Source organism: Tetrao urogallus, assembly GCF_951394365.1.
Source record: "Tetrao urogallus genome assembly, chromosome: 3".
Classification (NCBI taxonomy): domain Eukaryota; kingdom Metazoa; phylum Chordata; class Aves; order Galliformes; family Phasianidae; genus Tetrao; species Tetrao urogallus.
Window position 1 is genome coordinate 11,395,021 of NC_136815.1, and position 26,187 is coordinate 11,421,207.

The 26,187-nt window shown below is 42.0% G+C and overlaps 1 protein-coding gene across 1 annotated transcript; it reads left to right on the forward strand.

Annotated features, from left to right (window-relative positions):
- Positions 1–1,776: 1,776 nt before the first annotated feature.
- Positions 1,777–24,145, forward strand: ANXA13 (annexin A13; the record flags this gene model as incomplete). The annotated part of the gene is made up of 12 exons (XM_079533041.1): positions 1,777–1,791; positions 2,809–2,883; positions 12,847–12,925; positions 15,094–15,188; positions 17,141–17,311; positions 17,422–17,455; positions 17,542–17,621; positions 19,272–19,340; positions 19,464–19,565; positions 21,322–21,397; positions 22,758–22,870; positions 24,026–24,145. 12 exons carry the CDS (start codon positions 1,777–1,779, stop codon positions 24,143–24,145), a joined length of 1,029 nt encoding a protein of 342 aa, XP_079389167.1.
- Between the last annotated feature and the right edge of the window lie 2,042 nt (positions 24,146–26,187).

Below are 26,187 nucleotides of genomic sequence, written 5' to 3' on the forward strand. Positions count from 1 at the left end.
TCCAACGCTTGTGAATTCTGTGATTCCTTGCAGTAAGTTAGTTCCACATTTCATTACTGATGCCCTAATTTATGTATTCAGATAGACCATGCGCATGCACAGCATGGCATAGTATGTATTACTCAATCTACTGTTAGGTTTAAATCCTTAATGAGCTGCCCTCTATTTTACCTGCTGGGATGCTGTATTTCTCTCACAGTCAGTAAGAGCATTAGGATCATCAGCTTGTATTGGAATCTGTGGGTGCCCACCAACCTAGCAGATTCCAAAGAAACCCTACGGTTGTTTTTTCTCCAACTTCAGTATTTCCTTTAATGTCTGTTGGATCAGCTTTATTCCCTAAATAATCATGGAAGAAGTGGATGGTTCCTAGTTCAGTAATAGTATTAAAGATGTCTAAGACAGGATGACCACCACAAGGCACTGAATTCTGGAGAAAACTCCTCATTCTCACATTTGATTTTTACACCTTGTGTTAGAACACCACAATCAAACCCGATCATTCATTTTTAAGTGTTTGAAACTTACCAAGGTCTCTGCAGGAAAGTACTGCCTGTCAAACACACACTGGTGTCTTCAGAATAAATAGACGTGTTAAATAAATGTTGAATATTCTCAAAGCTAGAATTATTACTGCATTTTTATAACCCAGTGATTTCCTTCTGCTTACTGTCTAGCTAATCAATCAGACTCTTTTCCCAAATTCACGTGTGCTTGTTTTCTTCTCTTAGTTTTCTCTCTGGCTGTCCTTCCTGGTCTCTAAGGCAGTGTGATGAGTGAACTTTCCCATGGGCTGCAGCTCCTCATGCTCTGCTGCAGCATGGGTCCATACCACAGGTCTATCCCTCAGGACTGCACTGCTCCAGCACAGGCCCCACAGGCAGCCTCCTTCAGGTCACATCCACTGCCTCACTGCGGGCTCCTCCATGGCTGCATGTGGAGATGTGCCCATGGGCTGCAGGGGGACAGCCTGCCCCATCATGGGGCTCTTCTGGGCACCAGGGGACTTCTCCAAACCTGGAACACCTCCTGCCCTCTGTCTGCACTGACCTTTTGGCTGCAGGGCTGTTTCTCTCACAGTTTTCTCTCACACAGCTGCTGCTGTGTTTTTTTATACTTCCTTAAATACATGCCACAGAGATGCCATCAGCTTCATGGACTGGCTGAGCTTTGGCCAGGGCAAATTGGAACTGGCACTGCCTACAAGGACAATCCTTAGACTCTTCTCCGGAGGCCATCCCCACAGCCCCTTCTCCCCACTGCCAAAACCTTGCTACATAAACCTAGTGCTGTGAGATTCTGTTTGATGTATTCTGTGGGAGCTGTGAATCTTCAGTGACGTAATAAATACCACACAGTCCCATACAATCAAATATTAACTTTTTGAAACAGCATCCTTCCTTCTAAGATGATTGGAAACTTTATGTTAGGCATACTGTAGTTAAGTGTTTTAAATTACTGTAATAACAATTAGATAAAAGGTTGTATGTATAACCTTAGGGTTCATATTATGAAATCCTTATTTTCTCTGGCAAAACCAGCCAACTCCATGATCCAACAGGATGTGCTATTAGATTGCAGGGATAATAAAGCTACCGTGTAATGATGAATACACCCCACCTTGAAATGACTAGAATTTAAATAAGTCCAAAGTTATTGATTAACCCAGGGCTGGGTAGAACATAGCAGCTCTATGAAGAGTTGGCTATTTCATTTGAATGCTTGTGTTATTGAAGAGAAGAAGAATTGTGTCTTCCACACTCAGGCTAAGCAAAAATGGGTAGTTCACATGTAAGTACTTTTTTAATTTGGATAGTTTAATTTGGACAAGAATTTCCTGTGTTTTTTGTTTGTTTGTTTGTTTGTTTAGTTGTTGTTTTTTTTTTTGTCTCCTTTCACTTTAAATTGCATTAATACAGCTGCAAATGAAGATTTAAATTCAAAGTTTATTTAAAGCATGGGCAGAAAAATTGTATGTATGTAGCTGGTAACATCCACTTCTTTGCAATATGTGAATTATAAAATGATTGCAGTAACACACAGGTTCTGTTTGTTTTAGCACTGTTAATGGCATAGTTAAAAAGGGAAGCAAGCACCTTGAGAAAAAGAAGCGATGCATTGAATGTCATGAGACATCTAAATTGAATTAGATTAGCAAATTTGTGTTGGAACCTTCTAAACACTAAACAATTCCCTAAAGGTCTATGAAAAGCTTTCCATTCCAGAGGCCAAATTCAGCCAGTTTTATCACTGAATAGTAGAGACAGGAGTAATCTCAAAGCATGATGCTTGCAGACAGGTCTGATGAAAATCCAGGTTACTACACTGAATCATATCATATGAGGCTGAGACAATTTTGGCCAATGTTTTGGTGCTTAATAGTAAATATCTAATAATGACATTTAACCTCAAAATAGCCTGAGTGATAGCTGTGTGTTTGGGGGCAAGCAGTGAATGATGAGAACTTCTGAAAATGAAGTAGCTTGTACTGATGAAACTGGGGGGGTTTCAGCTTCACTTAAAATTTCATGGATGAACTACAATTCATTCAGCTGTGTGTCAATCTCTTTGATTGCCCTAAATCTGCAATTTAACAGTATGTATCAATAGAAGACATTCTGTTTCTTCCCTCCTCATCATTTGTCCCCATGAAATTTCAGGTTGTCTTGGAGAAGTACCTGCAGCTATATCAAAGAACCACTTCTGGCACAGCCTGAAAACATTCAGTTCTTAATAGAGGTTTTCAGCTCGTATTTTGCAATCATAGGTTCATGAGTGTCTTATATATTGTGTTTTTTAAACCTCCAGAGCAAGTCTTACAACCTCCCAGAGGATAAACGGGAACCAGCCATAGGGACAACAAGTTTGTCAACAGATGAGCCAGTAAGCACTCTTTTCACGAAGGATGAAAGGGGCACTGTGGTGTTACAGCACACATTGCAGGGGTTTATGGTGGCTTTGGGAGGTACTGCAGTGCACAAAGGCAGCTCCTCTTCTGTGATCAAGATCAGCACTAGTAAAGCTGGATTGTTTCATTCTGTTGAATACTGCATCATTCCAAAATTTTGTCCCCTTGAAATTCAAAAAGTGAAATTTCTTTGGCTAACCCAAATTTTGGAAGGAGAAGTAGTAATTGAATCATCACTGTCAGCTGAGGTATTTTGTACCAATGGGATGGATTTATAGCTTAGAACTTAAAAAAAGGAAAATATTACTGTCAAATGAAATTTTTACTGAAAACTAAGCGTTGTTCAACGGAGCAACGTCTGTAGGAAAGCAAAGATGTCATTGCTTGGAAGTTAAAATTGGGCTTTTCAGCTATATCAGAATGTATGATATTTAAAATGAAGCTTTCATCAAAATTAGTATCTTCCTAAGCATGCTAATTTGAACAAAAGTAACAAACATTACTGGAAAATATACTTTCAACCAAAAAAATCCAACCAATTCTAAGAAGTAGCTTTCTTTTAGAATATGAGCTTCTGATTGAGCTGCACCTGACGCAACGTTAGAGCTCCAAATCTGCACGCTTCCACATGCTTTTCACTAAGCTCCATCCAGACTCTTCCTACAATCAACCAAAGTTCTTGACTGCTCATCCCAGAGATTTAAAGTCATTTACTTTTATTTTCTCCATTTGCATTCTTGAATCTTTGAGCTTATCTGTACTTCTGCTCTTCTTCAAGATCACTGCAAGGGGAATCAATCCATGTGAAAATTTGAGTGGCTGTTCTGCTGTAAGCAAAGTGCTTTGGGGAGCATTTGGGGAATAGCAGCAATTGTTTTCATGTTATGATGGCTTGAAAACTTTGATCGATTTCAACATTTGTTAATTGTTTAACTGTTTTTTTAAACTTCTCTCACTAAATAATCCAAGGCCCTGTATGCATTATTCTGTTGTTCTCAAACTAATCTGGGGGATGGACTAATGCTTTGTTACTAATTTAAGCCATTTTTTGCAATTCTCTGAAAGTCCCTTGAGTTTCATCTTCCCATTGTAAAGCAGCCCAAACCTCCTGCCAGGCAGGACACTATTAACATAAGGAGGTGGGCCAGATGGTTTGAGAACTTGAAGGTAAAAATGTAAGTATAACCTTGAGAGCACCTCCACCTGATGGATCCTTTGGGAACAAGCTCACAAACATCACAAGGGCCTTTGTGTCACTTAGAAGGATGGAAGTACCTCATTAGTACAAGCATTACTAACTGCAGTGTAGTTTTATCATCTCATTGCAAAGCTCAACAAAAGCTATTTGTTGCTTCCCCTGGCAGACTGGCATTCAATGTCAGTAGAGTCTTGTTCATTCTCTGGCTATAAGCCCACAGTCAGCAGAAGACAGAAATACCTTCATACAACAGTGTTGGAGAACCATGGCCAACTTGAGAGCACCCTGAGACTTCCTCCACCCTGCGAAGTGGAAGGCAGATAGACAAAGAAGCCTCCAAGTTTGGTAGATGCAGTTGGTTTGTCAGACACTCAACGTGCAATGTCTGCATATTAATTTTCTTTGTATGTATCTATGAATATGTAGATGGTGTTCAGATAATGCATCTTGCAGAGGGCCAAAGCCAGATGCATGCAGTCTTGGGGTTTCCCTTTTGGGATGCTACCTCCCTCCAGTTCTTTTCTTCAAAAATTTCAGATTTTGACTGTGCATATGGGTCAGTGTGACATTCCCAAATATTACATCCATGTATTGCAGCCTTGTGTTGGTATGCTTAAGTATACCAGTACTTAAATATGCACTTAAGTGATGCAAGCTTTTTAGCAGTCATGCCAAATAGTTAACTTCAGGTCTCTCAATGATGAGAACTCATCACAAGTTTCAACTGAGGTAATGAGAAGAGTGAAAAATTTTTCATGAGACACTTCAGCTATGGAGTGCTATCTAGGAGTATGCAAGTCAGAGGTTTGGGATCTCAGCTGAAAAACAGGCAAAATTTGGCAGTTCCAGTCATTTTAGTTATCATTAGCTGTATAATGGCCCAGCATACAAAGTGTTTTCCAGCGAGGCATTATGGTCAGTGATATAAAAGCCGACAACTCTATCCTTAGCACACTGGAAAATTATCCTACACTTGGAATACCAGATTTCCTCTAGGCAATTAAAGCCATTTGTTAGCCACTTTTGTGGTTTCTGTTTTGAAGGTAAGTCTTCAAAGAAAGTAATGTAGAGACCAATTCACGCTCTGACACATCTTACATACAAATTTATGCACTGAAGCAGATAAATTGAAGTCTCTAAGAAGAAAAGCTGCAGTTTTGTGACTTTCACATTCTCTCTATGTGGCAGTTGGGAAACTATCCCTGATATTAAAAGTAATCTGCTTTAAGGAATTCCACCAGATAGACCCAAGTGGGTTTGGGCACATTAAAACCAGAGGTGCAAAATTTAGCTATAAGAGAAGCTCACCAAAACAGTTCTAATTATGGATTCATTTGTCATGGTCATGAGGATGATTATATTAAGTTGATTAAAAAAATAGCCATAAGCATTTTTGAGGTGATGCATTAAAAACTACTTAGAAACAGGAGAAACATTGTAGGAGGTGAATTGTTTTACTTTGCCATTTAATTAGCTGTCCAGTTAGCATCCCCATTGCCAATTGTTTATAGCAGGAAAAAGCAGATGCAACTAATTCTATTATGATCTGGTTATCACTGCATCTTTAGTCTCAGATGTAGAAAATAAAGTTGATTTGAAAGGGAGTAACTGAATCATTACAAAGGCTGTTGAGTAAGGAAGCCCTGTCTACATGATTTACATGTATTATGTTGTCCAGCTTACACTTCATGTTGGAACTGTTTGATTGCTGATAGCAGCAAACTTCAGCAGAAAGTTAGGTTGGGTGCATGTCACTGTCATACAGCTGTTAAACCTAAAACAGTCATAAAGATTTTGGAGAGGGACAGCCTGCCTGGCAGGTGGCAAATGGCAAAGGTGTTTTTCTCTAAGCAGTAAGGAAGGCAGATGGCAATTTTCCAGTTATATATTGTGGTTGGCAGAGAAAATTGCTCAAATAAACAAAAATGACGGGTGTGCACTGTGGAACAGCACAGGAAGAAAGGTGGTGGGCAGAAGGACACACGTAGTTCTGAAGTTGCCATGTACCCAGTTTGTCTATGCCTGTCCTTCCCTGTGCTTGATCTCTTTACATTCTCTAAAAGCAGATAGATCCCTCTGGCCAATACTGCCACCCAGAAATAGCCAAAATGGGGGCCCAGAGCAGCAGTCCTGCGCCAGCAGGAGCCTTTCCTATTATTACAGATGTTATCAGCCCTACCTATTTATTACCACAGCACAAACCCCGGTGCTTGTTGATACTGCCCTGTTGCCAGCATGCCACAGCTGTTGACTTGTGTTTGTTTTTAAATACTAGCTCCCATCCAATCTGACTTTCGTGTTAAAACTGTTCCTGTTTGCATGGGTTCCTACCTGAGTAATGGAGCCCAATTATTTGAATTTTACTGAAGACCTCGCAGAAGACCATCTTACACTGATAGGATAGTAAGAGATGGGGAAACAACCATGCAGTAATGACTAAATATCTTCACCCATGAACAGCGTTTCCCAGTTAGATAAGGCACAATCTTGACTCCTAGTAACTCATCTTTGTTCGTTTGTGGTTTGTTTTTTTTCCCCACCATATTGAGTGGTCCTAGTATTTGCAGGTTTTTCTAACAGAAGTACCTATGCACTGAGGTGACATGGGATTTCTGCCCTTTCTGAACAACAGTCTGGAGCTTTCTGAGCAGAAGCTGTGACCATTCCTATTACACTCGTTGCTTCTGTTGTGATTCAGAAATTCATCCAGTTCCATGCAGCATGAGGTAGCACTATACTATGTTGAAAAAATATTTCTGATCAGAAACATGGCACCATGTTTTCAGTCTCTCTTTTTAAGTAGATCAGAACCAAACACCACAGCCTACTCCCATATTTATTCTTGTGTTTTACTCTTAACACAAGGAAAGGGTTGGAAATGAATGATGAGAATTGGGCCATTTGTCTCTAAAACTGCCCTTTCAGATTCACAGGAGGCGTTGCTGGTAATGGGGGTATAGTGGAGGACCACAACCATAAGATCTAAGACAAAACATCATTTTTTCCCTCAGTGTGTTAATCTAGTTAATCTCAGATTCCAATTGCGTTACAGCTTATTAAAAGCTTGTGCCAAGATGAATAATTAATATTAAGTATATGTGTGCTGCTAAAACATTTATCATGTAAGTGGTGATTTGCTAAAAGCAACATCCATGGTCATAAGATATTAGATATAATTTAACTAATAAACACCCCAGTCCTGTTGCTCACCATGCTAACAAGGTGACTAAATGGTTTGGGACGCATCTTGGTAGACACAGAAAAGATGAAAACAAATTAATGGAGCATGAGATTGGAAGAGACCTTGAGATGCCAGCTAACTTACCTAGTGCAGCAAGCTATTCCTCTCTGAGATATCTCACAGTGCAGAGCTGGAGGAGAGCTGCTATTTGATTGGAGATGGGAGTCTGCAAAGCTAGTGGAGCTGATAGATCAGGGATTGTGTGTTGTGAGAACCGAGAAATCAACAAGTACCACAGTTTCCAATTTGTGTTGGGTTTAGCATTGTTAGGGCTTAGCTGTTTGTAATTAATTAATCCTGTAATTCCCATTAGGGGCCTGGCTTCCTAAAGGAGCAGGGGTGCAGGATACTGCAGTGTCTGAATCTGTGTGCATTCCTCAGTGCTGGGATTGGCCCCGGCTCAGCCCCACCTGCTCACCCTCCACAAGAAGAGAGGAGAGAATGAGAAAGACAAAAGTTAGAATTTTCATGGGTTTAGGTTTAAAAATAAAAAGAGGGGGTTGGGAACAAACAAAACAAGAAACAAGTGATACAAAAGGAATTCACCACCAGCTGACCTATGCCCAGCCACTCCTCAGATGGCAACCCCTGACAGATTCTCCCCACATTTATTGCTGGTCATAATGTCAGATAGTGTGAAATGTGGTTGGAGTCAGCTGTGCTGGCTGTGTTCCATCCCAGCCTCCTCACCGGGAGGGCTGCATGAGAAGAAGAAGAGTCCTTGAGTGTATGCTAGTACTGCTCAGCTAATGTATCAGTGTTATCAGCACTATGCTGGTTACAAATTCATACCATGGCTCTATCCAGACTGCTGGGAATAAAATCAACTCTATTCCAGCCAGAACCAGGACACCTAGCTAAAAACATTTGTACCTATTGGAATTTTTTTAGCTAAATTTACCAGCAAGGTTTTAATCTCAAAGCTATTTTGTGCCTGTTTTGTTTCATGAAAATCAAAAGAGGAGAGAAACTGTATTAGAAATTCCTTTAGTAAAAAACTGATGTGTGACCTCAACCCGTGGCAGACATCAGAGAATCCTCATGATGTTCCTGTGCTGATCCAGAAATTGCAAGCACCAGTTTTCAAACCAGTCTGAAACCAGATGGTAATTTGTGGGAAGCAAGACTTGGATGGCAAGGGAAGCTTGTCTAGTTCCATGTGGAACTGGTTTGTGTAATTCTTGTTTAAATCTTGGTTCTTTCCAATGCATTTTTATAATCATAATTAAATACATGGGAAGAATAACAAAGCCAGTAAATTAACTGGGGCTTGATTCTGTACCAATTTCCAGTAACCACTGCAGATGCCCTCAGACCCATCTGTAACAAGTTGCAGGTGCAGGTCACACAGCAGCCTGCACATTTCCAGCTGGCATTGAGCTTACCCCAGGTATCTCTAATGGCACCAGACACCAACAACTGAGTACTGCCCTAGATTTTATTCCAGACCACGTTCATGTGCAGTAGTCAGTGCTGCAAAGATCCTGGCTAGGTCATTCTGACCGTTTTGCAGCCTCTCATTTTAGTTTTAATTTTTATTTTTGTTAAGCCAAAGAGCAATGGGGTACAGCAACCAGAGACAATCTTGAAATAAGACATCTGCTGAATAATTCACTTCAATGGAGCTGGAAAATATCTCGACATCTCTGAGTTGATCCAGCCCATGTTAGATCTCTACCCACAGCAATTCCATCTGTATCTCAATTACACTGAGCAGCAGCTGCATTCATGCAGGCTCTTCCTAGTGATTTGCCTTTGGGGTCTGTGTCTGCATTTATCCGTACCCAACTTTGCATTGATCGATGTTGGAGCTGCGGGAGAAGAGCGTGGTCAGCAGCATCCCTTGCAGCCACCCTTTGTATTGTTTTGACATTACTCTTCCATAAACCTCTGCTCCCAAGCATGGTTGTGCATCTGCTTAAGTGGTTGGGGGTGGTTGTTCAGATATATTATCAGCTGTTTTCAGTTAGAGTACTTTGTCTCTCTTTTGCAGTACAGGAAGCTACCTGTGTGCATGCTCACGACAGCATTCCTTCTGTTCTTGTCTTCTGACAACTTAGCAGTTTATATATATGTATTGTCTTTACCTCCAGAAAGCTATTAGCTGTTGTCTTCAGAAATCTACACAGTATACTACAACATCTCTCCAATTGTACTTTTTATGTGTACCATAAGGATTCCTCCACATGCTGACATCAAAAAAAGTCTCCATATGCTTCTCTAAGCATTGTGGACCATCTTCAGCTATAAACTTGTCCCCTCTACTCAGCTCTTGTGAGGCACCATCTGCAGTACTACGACCAGGCCTCGGGCCCCCAATGCAGGAAGGACGTGGAGTCCTTAGAGTGAGACTGGAGGCGGGCCACTAAGATGATCAGAGGGCTGGAGCACCTCTCCTATGAGGAAAGGTTGAGGGAACTGGGCTTGTTTAGCTTAGGGAAGAGAAGACTCCGAGGAGACCTCATTGCGGCCTTCCAGTACTTGAAGGGAGTGTATAAACAGGAGGGGGAACGGCTGTTTACGAGGGTGAATAGTGATAAATAGTGATAGGACAAGGGGGAATGGTTTTAAACTGAGACGGGGGAGGTTTAGGTTAGATATTAGGAGGAAGTTCACACAGAGGGTGGTGAGGCACTGGAACAGGTTGCCCAAGGAGGCTGTGGATGCCCCATCCCTGGAGGCATTCAAGGCCAGGCTGGATGTGGCTCTGGGCAGCCTGGTCTGCTGGTTGGTGACCCTGCACACAGCAGGGGGGTTGAAACTAGATGGCCATTGTGGTCCTTTTCAACCCTGGCCATTCTGTGTTTCTATGATCTCCTTGAAGTAAAATGTTATTTACAGCAGGAAAAACAACTTGGTATGCTTTACATGTTAGAATTAGTTGTTTTAGAATAGTTGCAGCACCAACTCTTGCAAGACATTGCCAATCAAATCTAATCTGAGAACTTAAATTCTAAAACAAGACCTATATTAAAGTGACTCTGCATGTATTTTTCAAAGAAAAATGCATACAGTGTCACAAATTGCATGAAGCATCAGTTTATTTTGCCATTTAACTCTTCAGGAGAATGCACCCATAGTTCTGCAGGGCAGGAGGAAGCCCAGGTCTGGAGCTACTCTCACTCTGCCTGGGTGGGCCATGCCACTGGGTGAGACCCAGCAGACAGCAAGATTTATCCAAGGTGTTCTGAGTTACTCAGGAATTGCCCTTGACAGTTTCCTACCCAAAGTATCAGCTTTCCAATCTACAAAGCTTTAATGCTAGTGTTACTCACAGTACTACACAGGTGATATCCTCAGAGTCATCAGTTAACATTTGACAGTGGTTTATTTGAAGACGTGGCTTCAACACAACTCATTCTTGTAGTGCTTTAAAACAAACATATCCTGAACGTAGTTGAGAAACTGGCCTTCCTTCTCTTCACCATACTTCACCCTTGCAAATAAATACTTTTCTTTATGCCTTTATGAATTCTCATAAACCCACAATGTTATTTCAGTTGATGGTGCTACCATTCTCCTACTATCTGTGCTATACACACCCAACAGCTACATCAACAAGTGACATACAGGGGCTAGGGACTAGCTATAGTCTCACTACAGCAGAAAAGCCATCGAGGCATACAGTAACAAACCAGCTTGCAGTGCCCATTGGGATTGCTCCAGAGTGCATGATATGAATGGAAGAATTCAGTGCACTTACCAAGCATAGGAGGAATTCTGACAACTCTAGCAAGCCGATGTCAAAATATGGACTGAAGTGCTGAAATGCTTTGCGTTATCAGCTTGGTGTTAGGTAGGGAGGACACCTCTCTGCAAGGCACACTCAACTGATGGACCTGATGTATGTCCAGAATGGATTTCTGTTTTTTGTGGGATGTCTTTATTCTGCTCCTCACTGGAAAGGTTTGGGAAAATGTGTATGTGCTTTGGCAACCACTGAGAGCACAGTGCAGGGTGCACATTCACAAGCGACAACAACAGGCTGGTGAAGGTGTTACCTTGTGAGACTGCAGTGCCATAAGTCTGAGAACCTTTTGTGTTGATCCTGTACCTTAATAATTGCTGTTGAAATAATAATTTTCAGTTAAGATAATTTGAGTGAGAAATCCTAGCCACTGACTGCATTAGAAAAGCCAAGGTGCTTAAATGGTGTTTAGTCTATTACAAAGAGAAAGTAACACAGGGACTGTATTTAGAGGTTATCCTTGAGATAAGGCCCTTTGTCTCTTGACAGAGGGTGACTTAATGCAGAGCTGTATCTCTTTCATCAGAACTGGTAGTGCAGAGCGTGTTCAAAGTCCATATAGTAAATTGTCCTCACCCCAACAGAGTGACCTTGTCTGTGACATTTTTTAGGTGTAATCTGTGCCCTGTGCTGTCCTCTAGGGCAAGGAGACAACATAGCCATGTAGCTTTTCTGCTGAGTGGCATTTTTGGAAGGGCTTAGGAGCAGAATGCCATGTCCTGGGATGTCCTCACCCTTAACTGTCCCTAATGGAGAGCAGAGTGCTTTGCCTTTGGGTGCCATCACCCTTCAGTAACAGCAGTGCCTGGCAGCCCTGCAAAAAAAACGGCCAAATCAACCTGCTGCTATTTGAATGGAAATACCAAAGCACTTATAGTGCACACTTAGACCTTCAGAGCAGATGGTGTGCATATAGTTCAAATTGATTTAGGAGCCTAGGAGCTATTTTCCAGTATTATTTAAGCTCTTAGGCATTTAAATTATCTGATTCATGATGCTACAGGGGCTGAATATGTTGCTGGCCTGCTCCCAGATACTTCTGCCCTTGTCTGAGAAATAGCAGAACAGGGGACTACCAGAACTGCAGCCCCTTTGGTTCATACCCTGTCAAATTAGTACAAATTAGTGATTTTCTGTTTACATTTATATGTCAGGCTATAAACCGCTGCTGTAGTGGTGGACTTTGATCCTGATAGATCTGGCTCAAAGTAACCATATGTTCAGTACACACACACACACACACACACATACACATACAACCACCATCTTTATGACATTATGTATCTGTTTACTTTGTGTAAGGACATCCATTCAAGAAAGATATGCAGGATCCATTTTTATTCAATCTATAGAGACTGTCAGCTTCTAGCAGTTAAATACACACAGGGTTCTGCACGCATCTGGTAAGTCATTTATATTGGCCTGTTCTTAATGTGGTACAAACAAACAGTGTTTGATCTGACATGAAGTTGTCCAATATAAAGTTATTACATTCAGATTATTTGAACAAGCCTGAACTGTCAGAGCAAAGTTACGTAGGATCAGCATCACATGCCATGTGGAAACAGCTATTTTTGCTCCAATTCCAGGAGACCTTGTGATAGACAGTGTTTCAGCAAAGCCCAATCTGAACTTCACAGTTTAGAAGATGTGACTAAAGATCAGGCAAGAACCCGGCCCAGACTTCTGTGATTCAAAAGGAATAATGCAAAGTCATTTCCCTTGTGTCCATTGTGTCTCTGTTTTCTCAGTCAACAGACAAACGCCGTCATCATGGGTTTGATGCAGAACGAGATGCCAAGAAATTACACAGTGCCTGCAAAGGAGCAGGTAAGAAAGCTCTTTGTTTTTGTGCAAAGGGCAATTTGCAAGATTATAAAGAGCATATCCATATTCAAGAACAATGTTTAAGCCATTTTCAGTTAATCTTTATGCTTTCTGTCACTGACTCAAAGAGCATGCACACACATGGAGTTAAGGTAATTGGGAAAGGCAGCCAGTTTGTTCCTCAAAGATTGGTTTTGTTAACTGCTTGACTCCAGAGGATCAGGCTAAACTTGCTATTTGCTGATGAGACAGGACCACAAAGCTGTCGTGCTGATATGAATTCATGGAGTCCAGCCTGTAAGGCCAGGTTAAGGGCATGGCAATATATCCTTTCCCAGGGACCAGCCAAAAACATGGCCACCTCCATATAGTAGAGCCTACTCCAGCTGAAAGGAATATGGTCAGCAGTCAGCCTGCTTCAGTGATTTTTAACCAAATGTATTGGCTCCCATACCCATCTCCTCTGGCAGTTTAAGATGGTTGACTGTGCACCAATGTGAATGAGGAATGCACTGTGTCCATGGGATCCTCAGATCCATGGAGGTGCCAATGTCCAGCAGAGGAAGGACAGCCGAGCAGCAGATGAAGATGTTAAGTTATTGTACACACCAGGCTTTTGCACACTAAACATTTAAACCTTTCTTCCTGGTATAGCACTGACATTCAGGATTGAATAGTAAAGTACTTGAATTTTAGGAAATCTTGTCCTGTCAAGTTACCCCTATCAAGACAGTCTCAGAGGACTCTCCACTAAGTGTTTAACTCCACATCGTCAAATAGAGATGCTGTTCCTCCAAAATTGGACCTTGACTATCATCTTGGTTCCAAGCATGAAGAGCTGGACAAGATGCCCTGAACTTGGCCTGGATATACCCACTGGTGATCTTCAAGGATGAAAATACATCAGCTCCTGCTGAATGCCAATAACATTTTTATTTTTATCATCCATACTGGTAGTTTCTCTGAAACACTTGCTGGTCTCTGCTCCTGAGAGCCTGCAATGAGGCACAAAACAAAGCCCAGTAGATGAAAGCAACAAATAGAAAAGAAGACCATGAGAAAGCATCCAGCAGCATGACACACGTGCATCAGCAGCACTGGCCTGAGGCTTGATGCATATCGTCTGCCATTTAAACCCTTTATATGCTATGGACATTGTGGCAATGCCCATCTCAGTCAGGGCCAGAGATGTCTCCAGCCAGACATTCAATACCTGTCTTGAGTGAATGCCCGAGGCAAGTCATTGGCCCCACAGATGGAAGTGCACCAGAACACAAGCTAATGCAGTTGCTGCTCTGTTGTGTCACTCAGGCACCCAAATAGCACTGCTGTAGTCCTGTCCCATTAGCAACAAACATCGACTGATGCCTTCCAGCTGCCTTGTTGAGAGCAAACATCTGTTTATATTGGCTTAGGGCAAAAAAAGTGCAAGAACAAGGTCATTGCCTTCAGTAAGCATCTATCTGTTGCATAAGTTACAGGTCAAATCTTCCTCAGGACTTTCCCATGGCAGGACGTTGTGTGGTCAGTTCCCCTGTGGGCTTTCCAGAGAAACAGCCCCTGCAGTGCCCATCATTGGGACTTCCCAGCGGCTGCATTCTCCCACTTATTTTTGCCAAACAAAACAGCATCAGCAGAGAAATTCAGACCATGAAGACTAATTCCCTCTCCTCTTTCTGACTCCATCATCTAGCACAGACGACAACCTGTTTTGCACTGACCACCATTAAGGCAGTGAGTAAATGAGACTGATTTGAACACATCCTCACCTCCCCAGCCACTTGCCCCATGCTGTTGCCACAGCTGAAAAGCATTGCAGGGGTGGAAAATAGGGGCAGGGACTGCTCCAACAGCAAGTGCCACTCTAAACATGGACATCAGTCCATGGGCATTGGCATGTCAGAACCTTGATCAGAAACAGAAGATTCAGGTCCTCTGATAATATATGAGCAGCATAAGAAGGTGATCTTTTATGTTCTGAACATTGTAGCTGACTACTGATAAATATATTCTCAGAAGAATCTCAGATGCTACAAATCCCAAAGTGTGCCCGAGTAGATGTATGTACATTGATTTGTTTCTCTTTAGAGAGGAAAGCACTCAGTACTCTTTTCTTTCCTCTGCATTGGATTCTTGATTAAACCCTGTCTATGTTCAACCTTCTTTTTCAGGAACTGATGAAAAAAAAATTATTGAAGTCTTGTCAAGTCGAACATCAGAGGAGAGACAACAAATTAAACAGAAGTACAAAGCTCTCTATGGCAAGGTATTTCAGAATAAATGGCCTCTCTCTTTTGAACAGTATGCATGCTGGTAAAGGAGTTCATATACCTCTACTTCTGAAATACTAAAGCATCAGTGGATTGAAGGTGTCTGATTCAGCAATTTTTTTAGCTCCCAAAATACTGTTATATTAATAACATTAGGCTTCAGAATATATTTTTTTAATTCAGCCATAACCAGATCAGAGCATTTTACTCAATGTTGGGACAGCTAGAAAATAATTCATAACCAAAATCAATTATTTTCTCAAAAAGAGTGGTGAAATGGTGAAATGGCACAGGCTGCCCAGAGAGGTGGTGCTGTCACCATCCCTGGAGGTGGTCAAGGAACGTGAAGATGTGGCTTAGTGGGCGTGGTGGTGATGGATTGATGGTTGGACCAGATGATTAGGACAAAGACAAGGAGAAATGGTTTTAAGTTAATGGAGGGAAAATTTATGTTGGATATCAGGGGGAAGTTCCTTACCAAGAGAATGGTGAGGTGCTGGAACAGGCTTCCCAGAGAGGTTATGGATGCCCCTGTCCCTGGAGGTGTTCCAAGCCAGGTTGGATGGGGCCTGGGGCAGCCTGGTCTAGTATTAAATGTGGAGGTTGGCAGCCCCGCCTGCTGCAATGGGCTTGGAGCTTCATGATCCTCAAGGTCCATTCCAACCCAATTGTATAATTCTGTGGTCTTTCCAACCTTGATAATTCAATGACTCTGTATCTCAGCTTGTGCTCATGTTCAGAGCATTTAGAAAAGAAAAAAGAAACCTGAAACCAAGGCAATTGCAATTAGCTGCAAGACAAATGCAATTAAAGTAAAAGGGAAATTTCAGATTTAAATCCCTCTCAGACCAGGTACAAATTCAGAGGAACTTTCTGATCTTACATCATTATATTTTTGTGAGTCAAATAGATTTAATATTGATTTATGCTCATGATGAGTCAGACCACACATTGAAAAAATGAGAAATCTCCAAAGGTGCTCGAAGCAGCCCTTGGAGACCAGACGGCAAGCATGACTTTGAGTGCATACGCACCACTGAGTTCATTCTTTAATGAGGATTAATAAAAGCAGATATTGGAAATGGGCGAAGTCCAGGGGTCATCCTGGTGACGTGGGCACATCATAACCCTTCCTACCCTGGATCTTTGGAAGAGCAGAGCTGCACACTGCTAGAGGAAGTGCGATATGCCAGCGCCCTGGGACTGGTGGCAGCTGTTTGCTCAAGGGATGGAGCTCATCTGTGGTTGGGCAAGAGCACAGTTCAGAACAGTAGATGTAGAACTGGCCTTCTTCACTGTTGTTCTGAAGCTGTCAAATACTTCCTGGACTTCAGGAAATGTTAGCTGAAGAAAGAGCTTGGAATAAATCATTGGTAGATGTTATTCTCAACATGAGTGCTCAGCTGACACATAAACACTAACCAGCTCTTCGCCAGGGTCTTATTAATTTTTGAATTAAAAAGATCAGAAAGGGTCTTTTTGGGTTTTTTTCTTTTTCTTTCTTTTTTCTTTTTTTTTTTTTCCTTTGGTGGAAAAAAAATGCAAAGCACTTTATAGAAACATGTTGCTTTTTCTAGTAAGTCAATTCTAATCAGAAGTGGAAGAGAATTTGGGAGAAGTTTGATCCGTTCTGTTGCACCTCTTTCAAAGCAGGTTTCTGCACTGTGTTTTGGAGAAAATTCTTCTGGTAAGGTTTTTTAAATGGTAGTGTACATGTATTTAAACAAGGAAGAGTCCAAACTGGACTGTGAGCAGCTGATTGTTGAAGACAGGAGAAAAAGATCATTCAATATTTTGGGGAGAATTTAACATGCAAAAAGATCCCCGCATCCCTTTTTTTTTTTTTTTCATATTTTTGTCCCTTTTTGGTACAGAAAAAGCTTTGAAATCACAAAATTCTTTAATTCCACTTGGACTTTTGCACTAACCCTTCCAACTGCCTTCACAGGATTTGGAAAAGGTCCTGAAGGGAGACCTGAGTGGCAATTTTGAAAAGGCTGTGCTGGCTCTGCTGGACCTTCCCTGCGAGTATAACGCCCGGGAGCTTCATAAGGCCATGAAGGGCGCCGGGACTGATGAGACGCTGCTGATTGAGATCCTCTGCACACAAAACAATAAGGTTGGGACATTCTGGTAGATTTTGCATGTGATGTATCTTATGTAGCAATGCAGCAGCTGACTTGCTTTGTCTGCTTGTTTGCTGGTTGATTTATGTTCTTATTTCCCTAGGAAATCACAGACATAAAGGAGGCATACAAGCGGCGTAAGTAGTGTTGCATTTCATATACCTTCATTTGAGGCCTTCATCACTGAGTGAACCCTGACAGATTTGCTTTTTTTCCTGCACAGTCTTTGATAAAGATCTGGAGTCTGATGTGAAAGGTGACACAAGTGGTTCTCTGAGGAAGATTTTGGTCGCTGTGTTGGAGGTGAGGCTGTGAACTTTGCTACTATGCACCGACCTGGAAGAGAGATTTTCTTTTCTTTATCGTAATAAGTACTAGCTGCTATTTAGAATAAGATTACTGTAATAAGTAATTTAATAACAAAGTAATTATCACAAGCAAAAGACATTCTTAAAGGCATTCTTCAGGACAAGAACTTTCTAAGTTTCTAGCTTTTTGAAGTAACAATAGGGATTATGCAAATTCAGAAGCAATTTTAAAAATTCTGATAATTTCACAGAATCACAGAATCACCAAGGTTAGAAAAGACCTACAAGATCACCCAGTCCAACCATCCCCCTATCACCAATAGCTCTCACTAAACCACGTTCCTCAACACAACATCCAAATGTTCCTTGAACACCTCCAGGGCTGGTGACTCCACCACCTCCCTGGGCAGCCCATTGCAGTGCCTGACCACTCTTTCGGAGAAGTACTATTTCCTAACGTCCAGCCTAAATCTCCCCTGGTGCAGCTTGAAGCCATTCCCTTTAGTCTTATCACCAGTTACACAACAGAAGAGGCTGACCCCCAGCTCACTACAACCTCCCTTCAGGTAGTTACAGAGAGCAATAAGGTCTGCCCTGAGCCTCCTCTTCTCCAGACTGAACAATCCCAGCTCCTTCAGCTGCTCCTCATAAGCCCTGTGCTCCAGACTCCTCACCAGCTTTGTTGCCCTTCTCTGAACCGGCTCCAGGGCCTCAATGTCTTTCTTGCAGTGAGGGGCCCAAAACTGGACGCAGAACTCAAGGTGCAGTCTCACCAGAGCTGAGGACAGGGGACAATCACTGCCCTGTTCCTGCTGGCAACACCGTTCCTGATGCACTAAACCATGCCCCTTAATGGCATATCTACACATTTTTTGAAAACCCCCAGGATAGAATGGTACCCATGAAAGATCATGACTACATTACACTAAATTCTAAAACCTGTGGCATCTGATTTCAATCTCAACTGAAGAATTTACAATACATGTAGATACAGAAGAAGTAAGAAAGAGATTGCTGTTATGTTAGCTTCACAAAAGGAAAGCGTATTTTGCATTACAACATGCTTTATTTTAAACCAGCTACGTGAAATAAAAAATGAATAACATTTCTGTAAGGGCATAGTATAGCTAAACAGAGTAGGATCACAAGTAGGAATGCAACAGTCTGACCAGACAGCCCATGAAAATGAAAAGATTTGACACATTTCAAAGCCTTAACAGTCCCATTGCTAAGTACACCAGTCTGGAAAGCACTGCTTCAACCTCTTGGTCTGTATTTTCAGGAGATGCAAATGTGTATTATCCATATATTTTTTAATAGATAACTTGTTTGTAATTTCAATCAGGAAAAAAAAACAGTGCTAGCAAATGCTCAGAGCATGCATTATATCCATTTACTGAGGAACATTTCACAGCTCTCAGGGAGTACGCAGCAGATTGATGTGCAAGCTTCACCTCAAGTCTGTGCTGAACTTGGACAGTTCTATCCGGTGCTGCACAGTGGCCCATTACTAAGCAGATGTCAGCAGGTGGCAGCAAAACTAAACCAAAATGTTTGCGAAGGCCACTAAATGACCACTTTTCCCTTCACTGCAAACTAACCAGCACTTGAGTCTCTTTTTCCACTGTAATGTCCTTTTCCATAGGCAACCCGAGATGAGAACCAACAGGTCAACATAGAGCTTGCTGAGCAGGATGCCTCAGATCTATATAAAGTAAGTGAAACTACAGAAAGAAAAAACAATTATGTTGTGCTGCTCAGCAGTGAGATGATGACAAAGTTCACTGAGTGTGTGGCAATAAATAAATGCATCAAAAATTAACATGCAATATCTAAGGCAGGAGAAGGCCGCTGGGGAACAGAGGAGCTGGCTTTCAATGTTGTCTTAGCAAAGAGAAGCTACAGTCAGCTGAGAGCAACTTTTCAGGCCTACGAAAAGGTGAGTTATTCCCTTCTGTGATGTGAGTTGTGCAGAATGTAATGTGTAGCTTGCAGACCCTGCAGCAAAATGTAGAGAAGGTGATCCTTTATTTGCCATTTTAAAAGGAATTTGGAAATTATTTCTGTATGACCAGATGCTGATCTTAGAGAGGGAAAAAGCTGTACCGTCAGCCAGTTAAGCAGAGCATGTTCCCTTTCATAACCCACCAGCATCCAACCAAACAAAAGTTGTGATGTCCCACAACTGCATGATGATGTGTGTGCCCTTCCTGCAGAAGAAGGGCTGACTGTTCTGGGGTAGTGAGGTGGCACACAGCTGGGTGAATGCATGCTGGGCCTGTCCCTGGCTTACTCATGAGACCTTGGAGTGTCTGGGGGTGCCTATTCCCATCCTCTCCATGCACTCATCCAAGCCCTTCTGTTAAGGCAGAGGCACATCTCCAGCCTCTTCTGAGCAGACAGCAGGTGCAGGGACTGCTGTGCTCTCCTCTACCCCCAAGCAAAAGACAAAGCAAGCAGCAAAATCTTGGCTGTTTATTTGACTTGTGAAAGTTCAAGCAACGGAAGATGCACAGTTCTCCCAGCAGCTGGGTGGAAGCTCAGCAGTGATATTTTTTCTTTGGGGAAGGCTCCTCTCCAGCCTCTGGCTCAGAAATCTGAACTTCCCTAGGGTGACTCTGAGTTCATCAGAAAACTGTGACCCTAAGCATTGAAGATGGAAAACCTTCAGTCAGTCTTCTTTCAATGTCAGCATAATAAGGAGCCCTTAGTTGGAAAAATGTTTGAAGCTTAATCCAGCCTTTGGTTTGGTGCTGGCAGGAGGACAAAAACAGTCACTAATTGATACTCCCTTGGAGTTGCCCATACCCTGTGGGTTCCAAGCTACCTTCACTTTTACTTTTTGATTCCAAAAACCAAGAGGGTTGCCCAAACCAATCTACCGCATCCTGTCTGGCTGTATTTGAGAAAGGGGGCCCAGGTTAGAGCCGTGCAAACGTAAGTCCTTCTTCACTTTTGGAAAGATAAATAGAGACAGATCAATATGAAATTGGATTTGTAGAACCTCACAAGGTACCCATTGCTGCCTTGTATCTGTGTTCTGCTGGAACGGCGCTAAAGTCCATTGGAGACACACAGAGCCAGCCAGATAGTAAAACAGCAAAGTGAAAGGCTTTGAGGTTCACAACATTTACAAAGATCAAAATGAACAATGTTTTGAAGTGGCAGTCTCTTTTTCCCTTTTTCTACAGAATAATACAAAAACTTGGAAACAACTGAAGTGCTTGTAAACTTTCCCTGGGAAGCCAAAGACAATAAGTAACAAAACTTCATAGAGCTGGTAGAGCTCCAAAATTTATCTTCTTTGTGTGGAAACTATCCAGGGCCTTGATAAAAGCATTAAAGGGAACTCAGAGACTTTTTCCTAGACTCGAGGTCACTCAAGAAGAAGCTGAAGCTTCTTTGTTCTAGAAGCCTTCTGATATGAGTACAACTGCTTGATTGATGTTATCCATCTCCTAGCTGCTGTGTCCTAACAGGCCTTGTACGCCCTGTTTTCTTGGTGCCAGTGGATCTGTGAGCACTTAAACCAGAGAAAGACTTTACTTGTCCTTGATTTACTCCCTTGTAAAAGGGAGCTAAAAGGATCTGAATTGGTCTTTTGCCATTGGATCCTAAACATAAGGCAAGTTTTATGGCAGTGCAATGATGTGTGCAAAGAGCAACTCTTACAGCTACATTTGTTGTCCTTATAGGTGTATGGAAAAGACATAGAAGAATCCATTAAAAGTGAAACATCAGGAGATCTGGAGAAAGCTTATCTTACTCTCGGTAACAAAACAAAACAAAACAGCAAAAAAAAAAGCACTGAGACCTTTCTTTTCTAGTTCTTGCCCTCCTCTGATACTGGTTCTTGGGGGTTCTGTGTACAGTCTGGTGACAGTTATTGAGGTAACCCTAAACTGAAACATGACATAGACTGACATGTCTGCTAGGAAAAGGAGAAACAGGTTTCAGTAGCGATGTGGAGCCCCTGATACTAAAAATAAATTTTTCCAGGTACAGCTCCTCCCCAAGGCTGGGTTATTTCCTCTCTAATCTGCCCCTGAGGCCATGGCTGTGAATAACTTCCAGCCTGGGCATCATCAGCAGTGTGCTACAACACTACTGCAAAAACGTACAGGGTCCATATTGGCCATTTAGTGCTGGGGATGACTGTGACCAGTATTTACACCTGTACCCTGGATCTAGTTAGCTTACTGGTATTGATTTTATCTGTGTGGATCTTGGCGCTCCCAAACCTTGCCCCTCTAAGCTGCAGGTGAGCAAGTACCGTAAGAATATATCATAGAGTCATAAAATCAAAGAATTGCTTGTGTTTTAAAGGATTTTAAAGAACATCCCCTCCCAACTCCCTGTGGTGGGAAGGGCTTCCCCCCACCAGCTCAGGCTGCCCAGGGCCCCATCCAGCCTGGCCTTGAACACCTCCAGGTACCCACAGCTTCTGTGGGCAGCCTGTGCCAGGCCATCACCACCCTCTGAGTACAAAATTTCTTACTAAGATCTAACTTAGATCTCAACTCTTTTAGTTTAAAGCCATCTCCTGTTGGCCTGTCACTATCAGACCGTGTAAATGTTGGTCTGCCTCCTGTTCATGAGCTCCCTCCACATACTAGAAGTCTGCAGTGAGGTCTCCCTAGAGCCTTCTCTTCTCCAAGCTAAACAAGTCCATCTATCTCTACCATTCTTCATAAGAAAGGTGCTCCAGCTCTTTCATCTTCTTCATAGCCTCCTCTGGACCCACACCAATAGCTCCATATTTTTCTTGAGTTGGGTGTCCCAGGCCTGGACATACTAAATGTATCATCAAGGAGAACTCCAGATGGGCAAATGCTCATCCCCATTCATTTCACTTTCACTGTGGAATAGCAGTGGAGTCAATGTTTACCATTTCACTGTGTAATAAACTTTCCCTCTGGAGAAATGTATGACTCCATTCAGATTCCAAACTTGCTCCTTGTATGTGGATAGGGAACTAGTTATAAAATAAGAATTCTCCCGGCTCATATGTCTACGTGATCATAACTCTAGAGAGTTTTCTGTATTTCTTCCTTACTTATTTCCTTCTGATTGAAGATGTAATACAAAGTGTAAATATGCAAGTGTAATGAAGTCTCTTACTGTTCTTCAGTCAGATGTGCCAAAGACTGTCCGGGTTACTTTGCAACACTTCTGCACAAGTCAATGAAAGGAGCTGGGACTGATGAAGATACCTTGATTCGCATCCTTGTGACCAGGGCTGAGGTAGGTTATCGTGCAATCTGCAATACTATAGTACCACCAGTTCTGCTAGAAATACAAATTTAGAGAGTTCAGAGTGAGATCTGGTGGATCGTGTGCTGAGCCAACCCCATACAGCCCAATGACATCAGTGGTCACACTCTGCTTTTGTACCAAGGCAATGCTAATTTTGGTATGGCATCTATTTCTGGTTTTGAAAGGACGAGCAAGCATACAGAAAGCCTATAGTAGAGTCAATTGTACCTGGATAAAAAAGGCCTGTGGGGAGTTCCTGGCCCAATAAGAGGTGTAAAAGTAAATTCCTAGTTAAGTAATTATAAAGCAGCAGTTCTCACATTAATAATTGCTTATAAATATATGTTGCCAATTCTTTCTGATTCCAGCTAGGAAAAGCAGATGGGAAGGAGGAAAGAAAAATAAAGAGCCAAAGGAGATAACTGTAATTTTAAAAAGAACAAAATTGAAAAAGACATTTGAGATTCTGAACATAGTATCTAATTCTTCCTACTTTATAAACTGTTGAGATTATAACCTCGGGGCTGTTTCAGTCTTGATGCAGAAGAGGAATTGTTCACATGGGCATGGAGAGCATATTTCTCAATAATCAACTGTGAGAAATCAGTCTCCAATGTAGTCTCTTCATTGAGATACAGTTCAATCAAGAAAACACTTAAAGACCCCAGTAAAGATCAGAACTGTGCAGTGGGTTCCTTTTCACCAGAAAGCTTGAGACAAGGCATTTCATTCTCCCCCTTATAGTAACCAGAAAATTACCTCTGTGAGTGGAACAAAACCAAACTGTCTTTTATACTCCATCTTTTATACATACCCCTGGAAATGCTCCTTTTCCTTCTTGCCACCACATAGTGTGTCCACACAGCATCACTGAGCACCAGGTAGAGATGCCCCTTGCCGCCCCAGCATGCCCATTCCCCTTTTCACAGCTAGTGTCCCCTCACCACACCATCTCACATGGGCTTACCTCAAGTCCTAATAAGAACTCCAAGGTTCTCCAAGATGTTTGAGCCTCCTGCTTTCTCCTCTTCTTCCACTGGCTGCAGTGGACCTTGAATCAGACCTCAGGGGTCCTGGTAGGAGCAGGGCACATGGTACAAAGCATGACCCACTCTTCTAAAGAGGCTCTTGGTGTCTTCTCAGAGTGACCTTCCAGCAATAAAGGGGAAGTTCCAGGAAATGTACAAGAAGTCATTAACTGAAGCTGTCCGATCCGATACCTCTGGGGACTTCAGAAAGTTGCTTCTGGCTATTTTGCACTAAAAGGCCATCAAGAATGAAGAGGCATGCTGAGCAGCCACCTCTTGATCAGCTTCCAAAACAGCATCCAAAAAATGTGGCATTTGCACAAAGATAAAAATCCAATTTATTTTCTTTCCAGCTGGGAAAGATGTTGCCAAGTAAAGCTGGATGTGAGGTTTATGTTATGGCTATCTCATCAAATGTCCTTAAGCAATAAAGACGTGTTAAAAAACTAAGTCTAAATTGTCCTCTTTATGTCTGCATATGTGGAAGAATTTTTATTTTCTGTCATTTCTTCTGTATAGACTTCCTGCCTTTCTTAAGACTTACTGCTGTTCTTAAGATTTTCCTTGTTCTTTCCCTGTGTTTTTCGCCAGTGTGAGGGGTGCAATGTCATGCCATGCAGTCCTGCCCAGAGAAAATAGGTGGTAATTGCTTTTCAGCCCATTATTACAGCACTTTAAACAACACATAGGCTGTGAATTAATGATTTAAGTGAGGCCCTGAGTAAAATCCTCCTGTCAGCAGGGGAGGTTGGAATGATTTCCCTGTCTGTGAGTTTCCCTCTCAAGTCTATTCATCTCCTAAGTTATCCCATAAGGGAGATAAGAAATTGCAGCCTACATTGGCACTATCACCTGAGATACGGCACAGAAAAATGTCCGTGGAAGAGATGGGATTTCATAAGGTGGATCTATCCATCATGGACATACTTGTCCTACAGCGGTAGACATGGATCTCAGGGCACTTCACAGTCTCCATCCTTGGAGGTTTCAGAGACCCACCTGGATAAAACTCTTGAGCAATGTGGTTTGATCTCATGGCTAACCTTGCTTTTGGTTGGACAAGAAACCACCTGAGGTCCCTTCCATCCTGAATTATCCTGAAATTCTATAATTGGGACAGAAGATAGAGATATAAAATAACCTGAGAGAGTCTGACAAACAAGAAGAAATAGTCTGGGTCAAGAAGATGAGCTTATGAGCTTTTCTCTGCATTTGGTAACTTCCCACTTCTGAGTGCAGCACACTATGAAAGGATCTTTCAGACTCACTTCTTCTGAGGAATTTTGGCAACTATTTCCCATTGAAAATAGTATTTCTGAAGACTTGGATTTGTTTCTCTCTGTATGTCACAACGGTAGTATTCAGACATCCAGTTACAGTCTGTAAAGGCGGTGGGCAAAATAAATGGACAGTGAGAAAGACTGGAGGCTTTAGGATATGTGTACCTCACAGGTGTAACAGGATATCCCAGCATTTTAGAGGTCTGATCCACTACATTTCTAGCAACATAAAAATATCAGAGGAAGATACTGAATCTGAAATGAGCCATATGATTCTGGATTTGACTTTATGTCTTTAGTTTTCAGACCCAGAAAGTGGGGCAGTGCAGGATATGGGTACCTCCTTGATATTGTTGCCACGAGTCTTGTAACCAGAAACCATAGATAGGATACATTAATAATCTACTTAGGTGTCCAATGTTCCTGGTGATATTTTATACCTCAGAGGTCACACTGTATGTTCTGTCCAAGATAAGCTGGCAGGTACCAGTTCTCAAATGATGTACTTGGAAGAAAAAGCCAGCAGTTGTCTGAAATGTGCATGAAGGAGCTGGTTTAGGCAAAGGATTTGTTTTAAAATATTCAAGGAGGAGTGCCTGAAGCCATAGGATTGATTTCTGTGAAACCTCTAGCACCCTTCAGCATCCTTTAAACCCAGCTATGTACTTATTTAATGTGAAGCACATAACTTTGGCAGCCAAATTTATTTTTGCCTGAAGACTGTTTTAATTAATGCTAGCAAGTCATTCTAACTATAGAAGGAAGAGTACAATCACTTTCATCTTAATCTTTCTCTCTTTAATTAGAGATTGGCCTGAAACCAAGCCAGAAGCCCACACATCTTCACACCCACACATACTGGGGCAAAGTCATTACTGAATTATATGCTATATTTATCTATCTGTCTGTACACAATGCATACAGTGATGGCGGTGACATTTGTGAAGTTGCTCTGTGTCTTCAAAGCTGCAAAACTTGTTCCCATGCCTCTCTACCA